Source organism: Marmota marmota, unplaced genomic scaffold (assembly GCF_001458135.2).
Source record: "Marmota marmota marmota unplaced genomic scaffold, marMar, whole genome shotgun sequence".
Taxonomy (NCBI): Eukaryota; Metazoa; Chordata; class Mammalia; order Rodentia; family Sciuridae; genus Marmota; species Marmota marmota.
In genome coordinates this window covers 15,432,399-15,453,103 of record NW_026000222.1, presented here as the reverse complement: position 1 = coordinate 15,453,103, position 20,705 = coordinate 15,432,399, and the positions used below count along the sequence as shown (strand labels likewise).

The 20,705-nt window shown below is 36.8% G+C and overlaps 1 protein-coding gene across 1 annotated transcript in view; it reads left to right on the top strand.

Moving 5' to 3' along the window:
• Positions 1 to 20,705, top strand: part of LOC107150946 (cytochrome b5 type B) — a 34,474-nt gene continuing 13,769 nt past the window's right edge. The window contains exons 1-3 of the mRNA XM_015496145.2: positions 1 to 262; positions 17,891 to 18,019; positions 19,005 to 19,034. Coding sequence (XP_015351631.1) covers positions 101 to 262; positions 17,891 to 18,019; positions 19,005 to 19,034 — 321 coding nt within the window. The 5' untranslated portion in view covers positions 1 to 100. The remainder of the gene's footprint in view (positions 263 to 17,890; positions 18,020 to 19,004; positions 19,035 to 20,705) is intronic.

Below are 20,705 nucleotides of genomic sequence, written 5' to 3'. Positions count from 1 at the left end.
CCCGGTTACGGAAGCTGACGAGGGCCCAGCGCGGGCTCTACCTCAAGGAAGTTAGCTGCAGAAACCCAGATTGCCGCGGAAAGGAGGTGTCTCGGGTTCAATGGCGACTGAAGAAGCTAGCGGCAGCGATGGGAAAGGGCAGGACGGCGAGAGCTCCGTTACCTATTATCGGTTGGAGGAGGTGACAAAACGCAACTCCTCGAAGGAACTATGGCTGGTGATCCACGGGCGAGTTTACGATATCACCCGCTTCCTCAATGAGGTGGGGCCCGGGAGGTGGGAGGCCCCTGGGAGCTGCTGGGGTGAGGGGTGAAAAGGCTACGCGTAATGTGCGTAGGAAGGAAATGAGGCCTTGCTGAAGGCGATAAGGTGTGTGAAAAGGGCCGCGACACTAATACGGAAGCGGGGGAAAGGGGGGGGGGTCTTAGATCTGCATGCGTTTCCACCAGCTCCAAATTCTCACGCCTTACATAATGTCACGTGATACTTATGTATTGACCCTTGCTGTGTACTGTATTAAACTCTAAGCCATCGTTATGTCCATTTTACACAGAGGGAAACTGAGGCTCAGAGATGCTGGGGACTCCCAAGGTCACATCCTTAATGGCCTAGATCCATTTGAACCCAGGTCTGAAATGCTCCGTACCTGTGCTCTTTCCAGTATGCGTTTTGAAGTAATACCGTTTAGGGAGAAGTATTTACTTCTTGAGAAGAAGCTGAGTTTTTTTTTAATTCATAGATTAAGCTGCTGGGACGGACACACACACACACACACAAACCTTGAGTTGACCTTGAGGCAAGAAGGTGGTGAGAACCTTTTTTTTTTTTTTTTTTTTTTGGCCATTGCCTTAGACTTTGTCCCTTAAATCTTCCAACTGTTGTATTGGATCTTATTATACAATCTCTCTTTGAGATCATTGTTTAATGGTTTGTGGCTTTTTTATTTAAAGAAACAGGTCAGACTTTTTCATTTACTTTAACTTTACTGAGATTTAAATTACATATAATAAGTGTGTCCATTTAAAATGTACAGTTTGATGAGTTTTGACACATGTATTTGTTCACGTAATTACAATTTCAGTTAAGAATTAGAGCATTTTCATTACCAGAAAAAAGTTCTCTTGCTCCTTTACAGTTATTCTCCTCAACCCCAGCCAACCACTGTTACGCAGCCAGCAAAGATTAGTTTGTAGCCAGTGAGGGAGAACACCTGTAATCCCAGTTACTTGAGAGGCTGAGACAGGAGGATCACAAGTTTGAGGCCAGCCTGGGCAATTTAGCCAAAGGCTGTCTTAACATAAGGGTTGGGGATATAACTCAATGGTAAAGCACCCCTGGCTTCAATCTCCAGCTGCCAGAAAAAAGAAAAAGAAGATTAGTTTGAGGCTGGCTTTGATGTGAGAGTGTGTAATTTTATATGTATTTGTATAATTTTATTTTGAGTAATAGATTTATAATGCATTTATATCTTGTGATTAATTTCTTGTATTACAATCTTATTCTGAGAAAAAAGTTCAGTTCTGTTCTCTTTCTGAGGCAAATATACTAGTAGAATTTTTTTTTTTCTATTAATTTGGGGGCTACAGGAGAAATTGTTAATTTTTAATTAATAATTTTGTAAGAGGATGTTATTTGTTTTTGTTTTTTAATATCTTTATTTTATTTATTTATTTATTTTATGTGGTGCTGAGGTTCAAACCCAGTGCCTCATGCATGCAAGGCAAGCACTCAACGACTGAGCTGCAACCCCCGCCCAAGAGGATGTTATTTGAATAAGTCTACCTAGTGCATAAGCTAAACTCAAGAATTTAGTAACTTCTTGCATTTGTATTGTATACAGTTGTATTTCCCCCAGTACCAGGGATTGAACCCAGGGCCTTGTGCATGCTAGGAAAGCATTCTGCCACTAAATTACATCTCCAGTCCTTGTTTTTTTTTTTTTTTTTTTTTTTTTTTTTTAATATTCTCAGAACAGCTAGTTGAGAGTGACTTAGATAGGAGTGATCTTTATTTTAACAGGGGTACCAGAAACAGATTCAGGAATTATGGTTGTATAATTGATCCATGACAATCCAGCTTAAATAGATCCCTTGATTTCTCTTTTCTATGTAGTATTCAAATTTTAGCATTAGGTATGTCTTCCAGCATTTGCCTAATAAGTTTTATGTTAAAACAGTTCATAATGGGGGCCTGGGGTCATGGCTCAGCGGTAGAGCACTTGCCTCGCATTTGCAAGGCCCTGGGTTTGATCCTCAGCATCACATAAAAATAAATAAAAGTTATTGTGTACAACTACAAAAAAAGTAAATATTTAAAAAAAAAATAAACAGTTCATAATGGGTAGGTAGTCATGTTTTTCATTTGTGGTTTCGTTTTCCCAGAATTTCTCCTTGATTGATTTAGAATAGACAGTGAATTTGGAAGGAACACTTAGTGCTTGTAGATAACATTAATCTCAAGTAGTGGTTTCAAACTTGTTACAGTACTTTGCTGATGTAGCTAGCTAGAATGTATGGTATGCAAGGCTTCTGTTGATGCTGGGTTACAGGTCTTTGCTGGCAGTTGGCTATTCTTACTCGTTCTGTAGTCTTTCCCTGTTTTGTTCCTGTCAAGCTCATTCATTCATTCATTCACTTAATCAAATATTTTTTAAATGTTTTTTTAGTTGTTAATGGACCTTTTGTATTTACTTATTTATATTTAATGTGGTACTGAGGATTGAACCCAGTGCGCCTCACATGCTAGGTAAATTCTGCACCATTGAGCCACAACCCAAGCCCCACTTAAACAAATATTAAGCCTTTATTTTGTGCCAGATACCATTCTAGATACTGAGGTTACAGTAGTAAATAAACATGCCCTTATAGAGATTAGTCTGTAGGATGCAGACATTAGGAGGAAGGGTTAATAACCAGAATATATACTATGTTAGATAGTGGTAAGTGCTAAGAGGAAAAATATTTAGGGAAGAAGACTATTGAATGTGTGTGTGTGTATGTGGTGAGGAGAGATGGCTTTATGGAGATGACTAGAGTAAAGGCCAAGGAAAGGTAAGGGAGTTATCTACAGGAAGAGCATTCTTGGTAGAGGAAGCAAATCCAAAGGCCTTGAAGTGGTAGTGTGTCTGGTGTGTTTGAGGAATCAGGGAGGCCATAGTGGTTGGTTAGTAGCACATGAGGTCAAAATGATTAGGGAATGGTGGATCATGTACAGCTTTGCAGGTTTTGGGAAGACTGGCTTTTCTTTTGAAAGCAGAAATCATTGGAGCAGAAGCATGACATGATGTGATTTAATGGTTTAATAGGCTCATTCTAACATCACTGTTGAGAAAACAATGAAGGAAAGCAAGGGCAGAATTGAGGAACACAGTTAGGAAGCTGTTGTAATTAAGGCAAGGAATGGTAGCTTGGACTAGAACTGTGGTCGTGGGGGTAGTGAGAAGTATCAGATTTTGGATGTGTTGGGATGGTAAAGCCAACAGGATTTAATGATGAACTGGATTTGAGAAAAGAAAAAGGAGTCAAGGATGACTTCAAGGTTTTTGGTCTGCTGATCTAGAAGAATAGGGTTGCTATTAAATGAGAAGGGAAAGACCTAACATTGGTTTTCATTCTTTTTACAATTCGAAGTCACTTCCATGCTTCCTTAGACAGAGGTTTATGATCCTAATATCCTACATCTATAGATTGCCATTTTTTAAAGTGAATAGCTGTGATTAGATTATGATACTACTAGAGTTTGTGATAATTTAGAATTGGTAATATAGTTAAATTATCTTTCTCATAGCCAGGCACAGGAGGCTGAAACAGGAGCATCTTGAGTGCGAAGCTAGCCTCAGCAAAAGTGAAGAATTAAGCAATTCAGCAAGTCCCTGTCTCAAAATAAAATACACTCAGTGGTTGAGTGGCCCCTGGGTTCAATCCCCGGTACCAAAAAAAATAAGAGAAAGATACTCATATTTGTGTACATGAATTTAAGTCATGTTAGGTTTAATTATAGATGTACAAAAAGGGTAATATCAAATTTTTTACCAAGCTTGGGTCAGGTTTTGGGAATTAGGATTACTGTGGGAAAATATGAAGCTTATTTATTTATTTATTTATTTTTTGGTACCAGGGATTGAACCCAGGGGCATTCAACCACTGAGCCACATCCCAGCCCTGTTATGTATTTTATTTTGAGATGGGCTCTGGCTGAGTTGCTTTATTTTATTGAAATCATGAATAAAGATAGTATACATCATTGTCTTTCCACTATTTAGTAGTTTAGGGGAAAAAAATCACATAAATATGGAATTGGATCCTGAGTGTAATGAAAAATCCCTGAAGTATTTTTAAATGAGGGGTGACATTGAAACATTATTTATTTATTTATTTTTAGTATTTATTTTTTAGTTGTAGTTGGACACACTACCTTTATTTTATTTATTTAATTTTATGTGGTGCTAAGGATCAAACCCAAGGCCTTATACATGCTAGGTGAGCCCTCTGCCACTGAGCCTCAACCTCAGTCCCTGAAACATTATTTTTTGAGTAGATTATTTTTGCTGAAGAGTTGAGAATTAAAGGGAAAAGTATTACAGAGGAAAGAAAGTAAAATTCTTTCAATCTCAAGAATTTATTTGAATCGTATGTCCTCCTTGCATATCATATACCTATATGTAAAAATATGTATAGATACATACATAAAGATCATGTATTCTCTTTTGTGGCATTGGAGATTGAACCCAGGGGCACTTTACCACTGAGCTATATCCCAGCTCTTTTTACTTTTTTTTTTTTTTTTTTTTTTTTTTTTAGAGAGAGAGAGAGAATTATATTTATTTTTTAGTTTTCGGCGGACACAACATCTTTGTTTGTATGTGGTGCTGAGGATTGAACCCGGGCTGCACGCATGCTAGGCGAGCGTGCTACCACTTGAGCCACATCCCCAGCCCTCTTTTTACTTTTTTAAGACAGGATTTCACTATGTTGCTTAGGCTGGTCTCAAACTCTTAGGCTCAAATGATCCTCTTGCCGCAGCCTTTTAAGTATCTGAGACCAGCAGTTAGTCTCTTTTCACATGAAAGGTATACACACTGATTTGTGCTTTGATTTTTTTCACGTAATTATGTTTCAGGGAATTTTTCATATCAGTACCTGGAATTTTCCTTCATTACAGCTAGATAGAATTTATTGTATGGATTATAATTTATTTAGACAGTTTCCTATTGCTAAACATTGTGGTTTATCATTATTTTGCAATCTGCGGTCTCCTCTCAAATCAATTTTACTGAAATCTAATGTACTGACAATAAAAATGTACAGATTTTGAATATAAAGTTAATTTGTTTTCACAAATGTCACCTATGTAAGCACCATAAGGATATAGAACATTCTAACACTTTTCTTCTCATACAATCACTGATTTGATTTCTAACATGTAGAATAGGATATATATTTCTAACGTCTTTCATCTGCTTTTTTTTCCCCCCATGTTTCGGTAATTTGGTCCTTTTTATTGCTTTTTATTTCATTGTACTAATATACCAAAATTTGCTGGGCCTGGTGGCGCATGCCTTTAATCCCAGCTGCTTGGGAGGTTGAGGCAGGAGGATCATGAGTTCAAAGCCAGCCTCAGCAAAGGTGAGGTGCAAAGCAATTCAGTGAGACCCTGTCTCTAAATAAAATAGAAAATAGGGCTGGGAATGTGGCTCAATGGTCGAGTGCCCCTGACTTCAATCCCCAGTACACAAACAAACAAATTAAAAAATCACTAATATATCAAAATTTGTTGATCCATTCACCTGTGGATTAACATTTGGATAGTTTCCAGTTTGATATGAAGTTTCGTGTACAAATCTTTGTGTGGACATGTTTCCATGAATACTTAGTAATAAAACTAACAGGAGTGAGATTAAGTCTGTTTAACTTTTTAAGTTTTTTTAACTTTTTTGAGTTTTTCCTCAAAGAGTTTACATCACTTACACTTCCACCAGCAGTGCATGAATTTCCTAGTTTCTCCACATCTTTTTTTAAAATATATTTTTTTTAAATATTAAATTAGTTGTAGATGGACACGATATCTTTATTTATTTATTTTTATGTTGTGCTGAGGATCGAACCCAGGGCTTCACATGTGCAAGGCAAGTGCTCTACCACTGAGCTACAACCCCAGCCCTCCATATGTTAATTGATATATATAAAATTATGGTTTTAACTTTCATTTCCCTGATGACTAATGATGTTCAGAATCTTTTCATGGGCTATTTATATATGTCTTTTTGTGAGGTGTGTGTTCAGTCTTGCCCGTTCTTTTTATTAGGGTTCATCGTTGCCTTATTATTGATCTGAAAGTGTTTTTTTTTCCCCCCTAAGAGCTGGATGCTAGCTTTGTGGCCCAAATCCTGGTACAGTTTCTTCCTTTTCTTCTTCTTCTTTTTTTAATATATCTTTTTTAGTTGTCAATGGATCTTTATTTTACTTACATGTGGTGCTGAGAATTGAACCCAGGGCCTCATACATCCTAGGCAAGCACTCCATAAACTCTGAGTACTCTCTTTAGTTTTATTAACAATACAGTTGGTCCAGCTTTGAAAGGCTGAAGCAGAAGGATTGCAAGTTCAAGGCTAGTGTGGGTAACTTAGCAAGACCCTGTCTCAAAATAAAAAATTTAAAAGGGCCAGGGATGTAGCTCATTGGTAGAATACTTACCTAGCGTGCACAAGACTCAAGTTCCCTAGCACTGAAGAAAGAAAAAGAATATAGTTGTTTACTAGGTACGGTAGCAAGTGCCTTTACTCCCAGCTACTCAGGAGGCTAAGGCATGAATTACGGAGTTTGAGAACAGCCTGAGCAACCTAGTGAGGCTATCTCAAAAAACAAAAGAAAAGAAGAATATAGTTGTAGATGAGGTAGTAGTGAGTCTTCATTTAAATATCTCAATTTTCAAGTATGAGAAGCAGTGTATTCTGATTTTAAAACACTGACATCAGCATTTTCTAATTCATCAGCATTAGTATTGTTGCATGTATCTACATATTTTATGATTAGAAGTTGAGCTTTTCACTTTGAACTGGCATCATTGACCTTCCTGAGAACAAGGTGAATAAGTCTTTTTTTTTTTTTTTTTTTTGGTATTATATCACAATCTTGAAAGTGTATTAAGAACTTTAAATGGTGGAGGTCACCTATAGGGCAAATATTGAGTAATATGAAAATTCCTGGGTGTGTGTTTCAAACCTTCCCTTTGGCTTGCTGTTGAACTGAATATGTTATTACACAATCTGTCCCTCCCAATGGAGCATTATTGTTTTCTTCACATAAGCCAGTAATGGGAAGGTTTTCCCCTATTCTGAAGTTGGCATTCTTTGTTGAATCAACATCTAAAAGGAGTGGGGACTGAATTATAAAGGATTTATTTATGCAGTGCTGGGAATCAAATCCAGGGCCTTGTGCATGCAAGGCAAGCACTCTACCATTTTAGCTATATCTCCAGTCCCATCCCTTGATCTCTTTTTTTTTTTTTTTTTTAAATACTTATTTATTAGTTTTCGGCAGACACAACATCTTTGTTTGTATGTGGTGCTGAGGATCGAACCCGGGCCGCACGCATGCCAGGCGAGCGCGCTATGGCTTGAGCCACATCCCAGCCCCCATCCCTTGATCTCTTTGACGCGTTTGCCACTGTTTCATAATGGTTTGCCATGGGCTTATTTTTTTTTTTTTTGTTTTAAGCAATACATTTTTTTTTTTAGATAACTCTTATACCATGAAATTAATTCTTTTTGGGGGGTACCGGGGACTGAACTCAGGGGCAATCAGCCACTGAGCCACATCCCCAACCCTATTTTGTATTTTATTTAGAGACAGGGTCTCCCTGAGTTGCTTAGCGTCTCACTTTTGCTGAGACTGTCTTTGAACTCTTGATCCTCTTGCCTTAGCCTCCGAACCATTGGGACCGCCACCGTGCCAGCTAGTACTTCCTTCTTTTACTGCCAAAAAAACCCCCAAAACAACTCTGTTGTATGGATATCTATCTTTTATGTATCCAGGAGTCAGTAAACATTTGGGTTCTTTTCACTTTGGGCTTTAGGCTTTAATGAATAATGCTGTTAGGGACGTTCATATACAATGTGTGTGTGTGTGTGTGTGTGTGTGTTTGTGTTTGGTACAAGGGATTGAACCAAGGGGTGCTTAACCACTGAACCACATCCCTAGCCCTTTTAACTTTTTATTTTGAGACAGGGTGTTACTAAGTTGCTTAGGGCCATACTAATTTTTTGAGGCTGGCTTTGCACTTAGAATCCTCTTACCTCAGCCTCCTGATCTGCTGGAATTACAGGTGTGCTCCATTGTGCCCAGGTGGATATATTTTCAGTTCTCTTGAATATAGATCTAGGAGTAGAAGTTCTGGGTCACATGGTAATTCTATGTTTAATTGTTTGAGGAACTGGCAAACTTTTTCATAGCAACCGCACCATTTTGCATTCCTACCAGCAATATTAGGGTTCCATTTTTTTTGTATTCTTGCCAACACCTTATTGTCTAATTAGACTACTGTAGTGGGTGTAAAGTAAAATCTCATTATAGTTTTGATTTATATTTGCCTAAATTATAATGAGTTTGAGCATATTCTCATGTGCTTTGTATACCTTCTTTAGAAAATTGTCAGTTCATATTATACACCCATTAAAAAATTGGGTTATTTTGTTTATGTTAAATTTTAAGATTTAAAGATTTTAAGATTTTTTTTTTTTTTTTCAATGTTGCTGGGGATTGAACCCTGCCAGGGCCTTGGGCATGCGAGGCAAGCACTCTAAAGACTGGGCTATATCCTTTTTATTTTTTATTTTAAGACAGAATCTCGTTAAGTTGCTTGAGGCCTCACTAAATTGCTGAAGCTGATCTTGAACTTGCAATTCTCCTATCTCAGCCTCCTAAATCTCTGGGATTACAGGTATGCACTACTGTGCCTGGCAAATTTTAAGAGTTCTTTATTCTAGATACAAGTGCAACTGTTTTCTCTCTTTCTGTGAATTATCTTTTCACTTTCTTAAGGGTATTCTTTGAAGTACAAAAGTGTTAAATTTTGATGAAGTCCAGTTTATCTGTTTTTTCTTTTGTTTGTGCATTTGGTGTCTTGAAGAAAACATTGCCTAACCCAATGTCATGACAATTTACTCCTATTTATTCTTGTAAGCAAGACTACATTTATTGACACTTACAGAACAGAACTTGTTGGACCAAACCTGTTGATAAACAGGTCTCCAAAATCAAACCTTGGAATATATACTCTTATCTCTGTTGGGGCCTGTTCTTGGAATCAGTTTAATGAGTGGAACTCCTTGTGCATTATCCTAGTTTCTTTCTTATCTGACCAGTTGTTGGTACATTTTTTTTTTTTTTTAAAGAGAGAAAGAGAGAGAGAATTTCAGTATTTTATTTTTTAGTTATTCGCGGACACAACATCTTTGTTTGTATGTGGTGCTGAGGATCGAACCCGGGCCGCACGCATGCCAGGCGAGCATGCTACTACTTGAGCCACGTCCCCAGCCCCGGTACATTTTAAATTTTGATAAACTGCATTAAATTTATTGCAGCATATTTCTATGTATTAATGGTTTACAAGTATTTTGTTTTTTTTACAAGTATGTTTTTGTTTTTTTTTTACAAGTATGTTTTTTTAAGACCTGCAGGCTGTTAGCCTCTATAACTTAGTTCCTGCTATTATTCAAAACTGAGCCTGACAGAAATTAAACTCTTCTTCCTCCAAAACCTACTGCTATGTGTCTGCTCTGGTATTACTTAATTTAACATTTAGTCTTATTTCTTTTATGTATGTCAGTTGTTTTCTAGTTGACTTTTAAAGATTGCTCAGCACTTTAATCACATCTAGTTGATTGTGTGCACTGGGCTTCCATCCAAAATTTTGCTTGAAGAAAGTGTTCTGTAGCTAAAAAAAAAATTTGAAAAACTAAAAAAAAAAAAAAAACCAAACTTCTGCCTTGTGTCCAGTCAGTAAACAAACCCAGGTGTTTCCTCTTTTCAAAGGTCAATTGCATGGTTTGTAAGAAATATTTTAAAAAACTAACAGAAAAATGCACAAGACCTACAAGCACATTCAGTGAATTTTCACTAAGTCAACATATTTTTGAAACCACTATTCAAGTTGAGAAAAAGCAATGATAGTGCACTGGAAATGCTTCTTCCCAACAGGTGGTCCTCTGCTTTCCCCAAAGTAAATGCTATTTTGACTTCTAACTTCAAATGCCTTTTTTGCATAATATACTCCTATATGTAATAGATTCCTTTTCTGTATATATGTCTGTGAATGTGTAGTTATTATTTTGAATTGTGTTACCAATACCTATTACTTTACCATTCAAAATAAGAATTAGAACCTTAGCAATAACCTGAATCTAATCAAATGTCTTTTACCCATTATTTTCTCCTACCTTCCCCCACACTCGCCCCATGAAAACAATCACTCCTAATTCCATGTTCATTATTTCTTTCCTTTATCTAGTTTTATGGTGTATTTATATGTTCCTTTTTTTTTTTTTTTAACCTAGGAGCACTTAACCACTGAACCATAACCCCAGCTTCATTTAAAAATATATATATATATATATATGTATCTTTTTTATTTGCAGACAGGGTCTCACTGAGTTGCTTAGAGCCTTGCTAAGTTGCTGAGGCTGGCTTTGAACTCATGATCCTCATGCCTGAGTGTCTTGAGCCGCTGGGATTATAGGCATGTGTCACTGCTCCCAGCTTGTGTATATTCTTAAAAATATGTATTTATAAATATCCACATATTTCTATTTTTATTTATATTTTACTTAAAAATGACATTCTGATTTAAAAATATGTAGCATAAAGTCTACATCTTAAACAGTTGTACATGTATGGTTCAATAAAGTACATAGCTATGCAGTGAATCTCAAAACTTTTGCATCTTGCAAAATTTAGTCTATACCATTAATAAGTCTCTCTTTCCCCTTGCCCCCAGTACTTGGCAGTCACCATTCTATTTCCTGTTTCTATGATTTTTAATAACTTTATTATTTATTTACTTATTTGGTATCAGGAATTGAACCCGGGGAACTTAACTACTAAGCCACACCCCCAGCCCTTTTTTACATTTTATTTAGAGACATGGTCTCAATGAGTTGTGTAGGGCCTCATTAAATTGCTAAGGCTGTCTTTGAACTTTCGATTCTCCTGCTTCAGCCTCCTAAGCTACTGGGATCACCACCATGCCCGGCATTTGACAACTTTAGATTCTATATAAGTGGAATTATCCTATTTGTTATTTTGTGATTGCATTATTTCACTTAGCATAATGTCCTTGAGATTCATCTTTTGTTATAGCATGTGACAGGATTTCCTTTTTTAAAAAAAATATAATTAAAAAAATTGTTTTAAGTTGAACATGGACACAGTACCTTTGTTTTACTTGTTTATTTATTTTATGTGGTACTGAGGATTGAACCCAGTGCCTCACATGTGCAAGGCAAGCACTCTACCACTGAGCCACATCCTTAGCCACAAAGATTTCATTTTTTAAAGATACATAGTATTTGATAGTATATACACCAAATTTATTTATTTATTTTGTTTTTGGACATTTGAATTGCTTCCACCTTTTGGCTCTTGGGATTATTGCTGTGATTGAGACCCTACGTTTAACTCTTTTGGGATATATATGCTGAATTAGCATTGCTGCATCATATGGTAATTCTATTTTGTGTGTGTTCATGTGTTTACATGCACGTGTGTGGTACTGGGGATTGAATCCAGGACCTTGAGTACGCTAGGCAAACTATTATACTGTGTATAATATTTTGGAACTTATTTTTTTTAAACTAGTATCATACTGTGTATAATATTTAGAACTCTGCCACTGAGCTACATTCCTACCCCTTTTTATTTTCTATTTTTTTTTTTTTAGAGAATTTTAATATTTTTTTTAGTTTTCAGCGGACACAACATCTTTGTTTGTATGTGGTGCTGAGGATCGAACCCGGGCCGCAGGCATGGCAGGCGAGTGCGCTACCGCTTGAGCTACATCCCCAGCCCTTTTTACTTTTTTTTAAGAACAGATTCTCACTAAGTTGCTTAGGTTGGCCTTGAACTTGACATCCTGCCTTAGCCTCTTGAATAGCTGGGATTATAGGTCTCAGCCACTATGCCTGGCTTGGTAATTCTACTTGGAATTTTTTGAGGAACCACCATATCATTTTTTTAAAATACTTTTAACAATATTTTTTTAGATGTTGATGGATCTTTATTTATTCACTTATTTGTACGCGGTGCAGAGAACCAAACCTGGTGACTCGCACATGCTAGGCAAGCGCTCTACCCCTGAGCCACAACCCCAGCCCATATCATTTTCTATACTTGTTATACCATTTTGCAGTCCTGAGCAAACAGTTCTAGTTTCTCCATATTCTCTTCCTTTTCTTTCTTTCTTTTTTTTTTTTAGAGAATTTTAATATTTATTTTTTTAGTTTTTGGCGGACACAACATCTTTGTTTGTATGTGGTGCTCAGGATGGAACCCGGGCCGCATGCATGCCAGACGAGTGCGCTACCACTTGAGCCACATCCCCAGCCCCTCTTTCTTTTTTTAATAGTAGCTTGTTTACTGTTTTTATATCTTTAGAGAAATGATTATTCAGGTTCTTTGCCCATTTTTAAAATTAGGTTATTCTAATTTGTATTGGGTTTTGATAGTTCTTTATATAAATCTTATCAGATGTATGATTTACAATATTATCTTCCATTCCACAGGGTGTTTTTTTTTTTGTTTTTTTTTTTTACTTTGCTGATTGTGTTCTTTTATGCATAAAAGTTTTAAAGTTTCATGTAGTCCCATTTGTTTTTTCTTCTGTTAGTTGCGCTTTTGTTTTATAGTTTTGGGTCTAACGTTTAGATCTTTAGTCCACTTTGAGTTAATTTCGTGTATCATAGAAGTTAGGGATTCATTTTCTTTCTTTTACATGTAAATGTACAATTTCCACATAACTATGTATTAAAGATACTGTCCTTTTTCTTTTCTTTTTTTAGAGAGAATTTTTTTTAGTATTTTTCAGTTTTCAGTGGACACAACATCTTTATTTTTATGAGGTGCTGAGGATCGAACCCAGCGCCCCATGCATGCCAGGCGAGTGTGTTACCGCTTGAGCCACATCCCCAGCCTAATACTGTCCTTTTTCTATTGCATGGTCTTAGCACAGTTGTTACAGATTATTGATCATACACTCAAGAGTAGTTGTGTTTTGTTTGTTTGTTTTTTTTAGTAGTATCGTACTGTGAATAATATTTTGGAACTTATTTTGTTTAATTCTGTATTCCTGAGATTAACCATAAGATGTCATTCAATGGAAGGAAGTACCAGAATACACCTAATGTGAATAGTTCTATTCTTTGCTGCAGCATAGTCTTAAAACAGAGGGTCAGTGAAAATAAAGCTTTGTCACAAAAGCCTAAGAATGTTATATTTATACATGTATCAATAAGAATCACAGGCAGGACATTTGTTATATCTCTTTTCATTGTGTCCTTAGGCATCACGCCATCATAAGAGAGGATAGCATTGTTTTCCTTTTAAGTTTTTGTAAAAGCCATCCTCTGGGTGGTTGAAATAATATTTTCAAGGCAAGAAACACTGGGAATATAGCTTCTGTTTTCTATTGTAGATTCTGCTTCAGATTAGCACCTGATATCAGATGCTTGCTCCTAGGTGAGCTTCTTGTCATTTTGCCACAAGATAGACACATAAGAGCAGGTCATGCCTGGGCAGAAGGTGATGATAATTGTGAGCAGGACTATCCAGAGGCTAATGCTGGAGTAGAACAGCTGCTCCACCAGTCATCTTCTCTTAGAGCTGGCCTAGTCAGGGTTGCAGTGATTCTTCTACCTGGGGTACATCTTCAGTTCACCTCAAGGTATTCTCATTCCCCTCAGCCGGGGCATCATCTTGACTTTGAATTTGCCCTGATCTCTGGTGTAGTTTCAGGCCTAGTACACTGCCTCCAGCTGAGTTGCCAGTGGCACACTGCAGCCTTGTTGTCATTTGATTTTAGATAATAATATCTGAAGATGATTATGTTCTAAAATAGAAATCAACAGTTCTGGCACTTTTTGCTCTTCTAAACCATCAATATTGAGGTCACATTTTAGAGTAAGAATTACTAAACTGTGTTTGTTTGTTTGTGGACCACTCTGACTCCAACCTCTTGACTCGGTGAAAAAATGTGGATTATAAAACAGCATGTAGTATATGGATTCACTTTTGTAAAAATACAAAACCGTTTCTTTATCACTACCTAATATGTAAAATAGTAAGGACTCAATAAAAACTGTATAAAAAGAATGCACAAGAGGGGCTGGAGTTGTGGCTCAGTGGTAAAGTACTTGCCTCGCATGCACAAGGCCCTGGGTTCAATCCTCAGCACCACATAAAAATTAATAAGAAAAGATATTGTGTTCTTCTACAACTAAAAAATATTTTAAAAAAGAAACATGAATCCTACCAAAAAAAAAAAGAATGCACAAGAAAAACAATGAAAAAGTTTTTGTTTTATGTACCAAATTATCTACTTTTAAAAAATGTTGCTCTTTATTTATTTATTTGTAAGTGATGATTAGTAGAAATGTAGATACTTTATAGAAGGAGCTGTGTAGGAAGTCATAAATTCTGTTATTCCCTGAAATAGCTCAAGCCACTTAGAAGTTTTGTTATTCTTTTCCTATGAAAGGCAACATAATTGTTGGTTTGTGTCATGAGGGAATAGTATCTTGCACAGTTCAGACACACACAGAGCAATTGGGATGTAATTCCAAAACTAATGGCTTAGTTTCATTTTAAGATGAAACAGAGTTGATAGGTTTCAGATATAATAACAAGTGAATGGTGGCTATCTTACTCTTGCTTTCTTTCAAATAGCATGCTTAAATACCCTTGGGTGGAGATATTTTAAGGGACCAAAATAGAGGTTGTTCTTGTCCTTAGTAAGCTTGTGAATTAAGGTTTGGGAGGTTACTTTCAGAGTTCTGCCCCCCAACCCCTATACTGGAGATTTTACCCAAGAGTGCTTCGCACTGAGCTATATCCCCAGACCTTTGTTTGTTGTTTGTTTTGGGGACAGTGTCTTGCTGAATTGCCTGGGCTAGTCTCAACCTTGTGATCCTCTTGCCTCAGCCTCCTGCATAGCTGGGATTAGGTCCATGAGCCAGTTTACCCAGCACTTTTAGAGTTCATATACTTATGTTAAATTAATCGTTACATTATTGTTGTTTAACTAGTTATTATTTTAAAAGTAACTAATTAAAAAGAATTACTTCAACCAGGCACAGTAGCTCCTGTAATCCCAGCTGTTTAGGAGGCTGAGGCAGAGGATCACAGGTTTGAGACCAACATCAGAAATTAGTGAGACTCTAAGCCATTTTGTGAGACCCTGTCTCAAGATAAAACTAAAAAGGGCTGGGGTTATACCTCAGTGGTAAAGCAGCCTTGGGTTCAATTCCTGGGAATGCCCCACCACCACCAAAGAGAATCACTTCATATTTCAGAAATATAATTTTGGATTTGTTTTATTAACAAATATAAATTTTGAATTGGCCAATTAGAAGTCAATGTATTGAGTATTTAAGTTAGACTCTACTAAATATAATTTTAAAAACAAGTAAATTTTTTATGAGTAGATAATATTTTACTTGGTAAAACAATTTCAAGGTATATATAGTGAAAAAATCTTCCTTCCACTTGTCTCCTAGCCACCAGGTTCTCTTCAATGTTTCCAGGGATATTGTGTACAATTATAAGCATCTATGTATCTACTCTATATAGTCATAAGTAATAGTGTAATATCCTCTTGTACCTTGCTTTCCTCAAGTACAGAATATTTTATTTCTGTATCTAAGTAAGTAATCAGACTAATTGTTGAATTAGCAGCCACATATGGTGGTAACATGCCTTTTATACCAGTGACTTGGGAGGCTGAGGCAGGAGTATCACAAGTTCCAGGCCCATCTTAGCAACTTAAGAAGACCCTGTCTCAAAAAATAGGTAGGTAGGTAGATAGATAGGACTAGGGGTATAACTCAGGGTTAATGTACCCCTGGGTTCAATTCCCAGTACCAGAAAACACACATACACACACACACACACACACACACACACACACATAAACACTTGTTGAAATAGGCACTCTTAAAAAATTTCCATGTTACAAATAAGGCTACTAAGACATTTAAAAAATAATTTTTATATATTTTTAGTTATACATGATGGTAGAGTGTGTTTTTTTTTTTTTTTTTAAGTTATGGGTGGCTATAATACCTTTACTTATTTATTTATGGGGGAGAGAGTACTAGGGATTAAACTCAGGGGCACTCAACCACTGATCACATCCCCAGCCCTATTTTGTATTTTATTTAGAGACAGGGTCTCACTGAGTTGCTTAGTACCTTGCTTTTTACTGAGGCTGGCTTTGAACTTGAGATCCTTCTGCCTCAGACTCCTAAGCCACTGGGATTACAAGCATGTGCCATGCCCAGTTTATTTATTTATTTTTATGTGGTGCTAAGGATTGAACCTCACACAGGCTAGGCAAGCGCTCTACCACTGAACTACAATTCCAGCCCAGTAGCATGTGTTTTGACATATTATACATACATGGAGTATAACTTCTTGTTGTACATGATGTGGAGTTACAGTGGTTTTGTATTCATATATGAATATAGAAAAGTAATGTCTGGTTGATTCTACTGTCTTTCTTATTCCCACCCCACCCCAGATATCTCAAATTTCTGAATAACTTGTCTGTGTTCACATAGCTTATATTTATAGAATTTACTTCATCTGTGCTATTTACTTTTTTTTTAATTAATATTTTTTAGTTGTCAATGGACCTTTATTTATTTATATGTGATGATGAGACTCAAACCCAGTGCTTCATACATGCTAGGCAAGTGCTCTACCACTGAGCCAAAATCCCAGCCCCCTCTTTACTTTTTACTTAGAAAAAATTGTAAATTTAAAATTGAAGACTGCAATAAAGAATTTTGTATACCCTAGAGTCCCTCCCCATTTGGTTTTCTGCAGTAGTCTCAATACTATTGGCAAAAGGAACCAGTCTGTCCAATCATATGGTGCATGCCTATAATCTCAGCTACTCAGAGCCTGAGGCAGGAGGATAACAAATTTGATGCCAGCCTGGGCAACTTATTGAGACTCTGTCTCAAAATAAAAAATAAAAAGGGCTACTGTATAACTCAGTGGTAGAGTGAGTTATATAATCAATAATCATTTCTTCAGTCTTTTCTTGACTTTCATGACTTCAGTGTTTTGTTTTGTTTAATATCTTTTTTTTTTTTTAGAGAGAGAGAATTTTTTATATTTATTTTTTAGTTATCGGCGGACACAACATCTTTGTTTGTATGTGGTGCTGAGGATCGAACCCGGGCCGCACGCATGCCAGGCGAGCGTGCTACCGCTTGAGCCACATCCCCAGCCATGTTTAATATCTTTATCTATTTATTTCTGTGTGTTGCTGAGGATCGAACCCAGTGCCTCACACATGTGAGGCAGGTGCTATACCACTGAGCTACAGCCCCAGCCCGACCTCAGTGTTTTTGAAAATCACAGGCCACGCTGTAGGTTATTGGTCAGTTTGCACTTGTCTTATCTTTCCTAACAATAATACCCATATTATGCAGTTTGGGCCAGAATTTGATAGAAATTATGCTGCTTTCTTCTCATTGCATCTTTATAGGCACACAATGTCAATTTGTTCCATTACTCCCATTTAAGGGAGAGAAGGGGAAGGAGGACAGGAAAGAAACTTAAATGGGTTTTCTTTTCAGACACTCCTCTGTTCAGTAAATATCTTTTTCTTGTAGCATCCTGGTGGAGAAGAGGTTTTGCTAGAACAAGCTGGTACAGATTCAACTGAAAGCTTTGAAGATGTAGGCCATTCCTCTGATGCCAGAGAAATGCTAAAGCAGTACTACATCGGTGACATCCATCCGGTAAGAACTATTAGAGGGCTAGAAGCACTTGTGCAGAGAAAGTGACGCAACAGCCATAGAACTGCATGAGAGAAAGAATTATTAAAATTATTAAAATAGAAATTCATTTAACCATTCATTAGGCTGACTTTTCTCCATTATCATCCTGCCTTAGAGTGCAGCTAATAGTAACATCTGCACTTAAAATAGGTGTGGTTGTTTTTACAAGTCCCTAGCTAAAAAGGTAACTAACTACAGACTTTTTTATTGAACCCAGAAAAGCTTAACAACCAAGCAATATCCCTGCCCTTTTTTATATTTTATTTAGAGACAGGGTCTCAGTGAATTGCTTAGGACCTCATTAGGTTGCTCAGGCTGGCTTTAAACTTACCTCCTGCCTCAGCCTTCCAAGCCACTGGGATTACAGACATACACCACTAGGTTTGTCATCTATGGACTTTTAAGCCTTCCAGACATAACTATTCTAACAGGAGACCCTGATATGCTAAGGGTGGGGTGCTATTCCTTTTTTTCAGACCTGTAGGTCTCCTAGAGAATTCTCTGCCCGACAAATGTAGTCTCATGTTTCAAGGTTAGAAACAAGCACATAGGGCTGGGGTTGTGGCTCAGTGGTAGAGCGCTTGCCTAGCACATGCGAGGCCCTGGGTTCTATCCTCAGCACCACATAAAAATAAATAAAGTAAAGATATTGGGCCCAGCTAAAAAAAATAAATATTTAAAAAAAAAAAAAAGATAAAAGAAACAAGCACATAGTAAGAGTTCATTTGGATATTTCTTTTCTTTTCTTTTTTTTTTTTTTTTGGTACCAGGAATTGAACGCAGGGGGGCTTAATCATTGAGCTACATCCCCCCAGCCTTTTTAGACAGGTTCATGCTAAGTTGCTTAGGGCCTTGCTAATTTGCTGAGCCTGGCTTTGAACTTGAGGTTCTTCTGCCTCAGTACATTTGGATATTTCTTAAAACATTGTTTTCCTCTTTTTAACAGAGTGACCTTAAACCTGAAGGTGGTAACAAGGTAAGATGTCATCCGATTTGTCTTTTGTATTTCAAGTGTTTGTAGTTCTATTTATTCAAATAGAATTGTTTTGTTTTGGTTTTTTTTACGTGTTTGTTTTTCCCAAGCAAAAATTCTATTTTTCAGGAATTTGGATTCTTTTTATCTTTCAAGTTATTGAAAGAGACCTCTCTGTTCCTATTTCCCAAGTTTTTATTTTATTTTTTTATTTATTTTTTTTTTAAAGAGAGAGAATTTTGATATTTATTTTTTAGTTTTTGACGGACACAACATCTTTGTTTGTATGTGGTGCTGAGGATCGAACCCAGGCCGCACGCATGCCAGGCGAGCGCGCTACCGCTTGAGCCACATCCTCAGCCCTTATTTTTGTTTTAATATTTATTTTTTAGTTGTAGTTGGACACAATACCTTTATTTTATTTATTTTTATGTGGTGCTGAGGATCGAACCCAGGACCTCACACATACTAGGTAAGTTGCTCTACCGCTGAGCCACAACCCCAGCCCCCCCAATTTTTATTTTAAAACATTTTATTTTGTAGCCTCAAATAGACTCACCCCCTTTCCAGTTATTTACTGATTTTAGCAAAAACAAGATTAAATACTTGCATATTTGAAAACCTTAATGTGCTCTGCATGACATTCTAGGAAGAAAATATGAAAGCATTTTCTGCTTCCCACAAGCTGAGTACTTCCAACTCCCGTATTCTCTTATATTTCCCTTGACTCCTGTCCTTTAGGTAATTGTTAGTCCACCCTGTGATTTAAAGGGACAGCATTGTAGATGCTACTTAGAACATTATGGGCACCACACAACCTCCCCTTGTCCTCTTTCTAGCTTCTTATACCATTCCTCATCGAACCATAATTACCGAATGAGATTGACACAGCAATTAACTATGTCCTAGACATAAGAATTTTTTCAGTTGAAGAGATTGCTTACTTGGCAGTTGCCATCTGTTGCCTTGCAATCCAGAACATTTATATAAATTAACTCCTCTGTCTTGCTATACTGTAGTACTCTGAACTATTGAGTTGTTTATGAAAGGGGAATTCATAATATTGGGAATTCAACTCAGAGTCTCTCACATGTCATATCCTCAGCTCTATTTTTTTTTTGGCAATACTGGGGATTGCATCTAGGAATGCTCTACTCATGAGTTATATCCCCAATCTTTTTTATTTTTTAATTTTGAGATAGGGTGTCACTAAATTTCCCAGGTTGGTTTTGAACTTGCAATCTTTCTACCTCAGCCTCTGGAGTAGCTGGGATTACAGACATGTGCCACTGAACCTAGCTCTTCAAACACATTTTAAGCACTGGTGGTGTGTGTGTTGTCCCCTCCTCACACATGCACTACCATTCTTGAATATTCACATGTGGTATTAAGGTAAAATTTGAACTAAGAGTGAGCTTAATTATTATATTGAATGTATCCAGAAAATTTAGAGGTCAGTATTTGATCCAAGGAATACTCCCATTTTTATAAGAGATACACCTCTATCTAAGAGCCATAACCCATTTCTGCACAAGCAATGAGGCACCCTTTATATTAAGGTAGCAGGAAAATATTTTTGCAATTACTATGTCTAGAAGTTTGTAAATTGCTTCTTGTTGCTGTTTTTCTTTCTTTGGTAGTATAGTTAGGACCATTCTCAGAATGGAGAGCAGT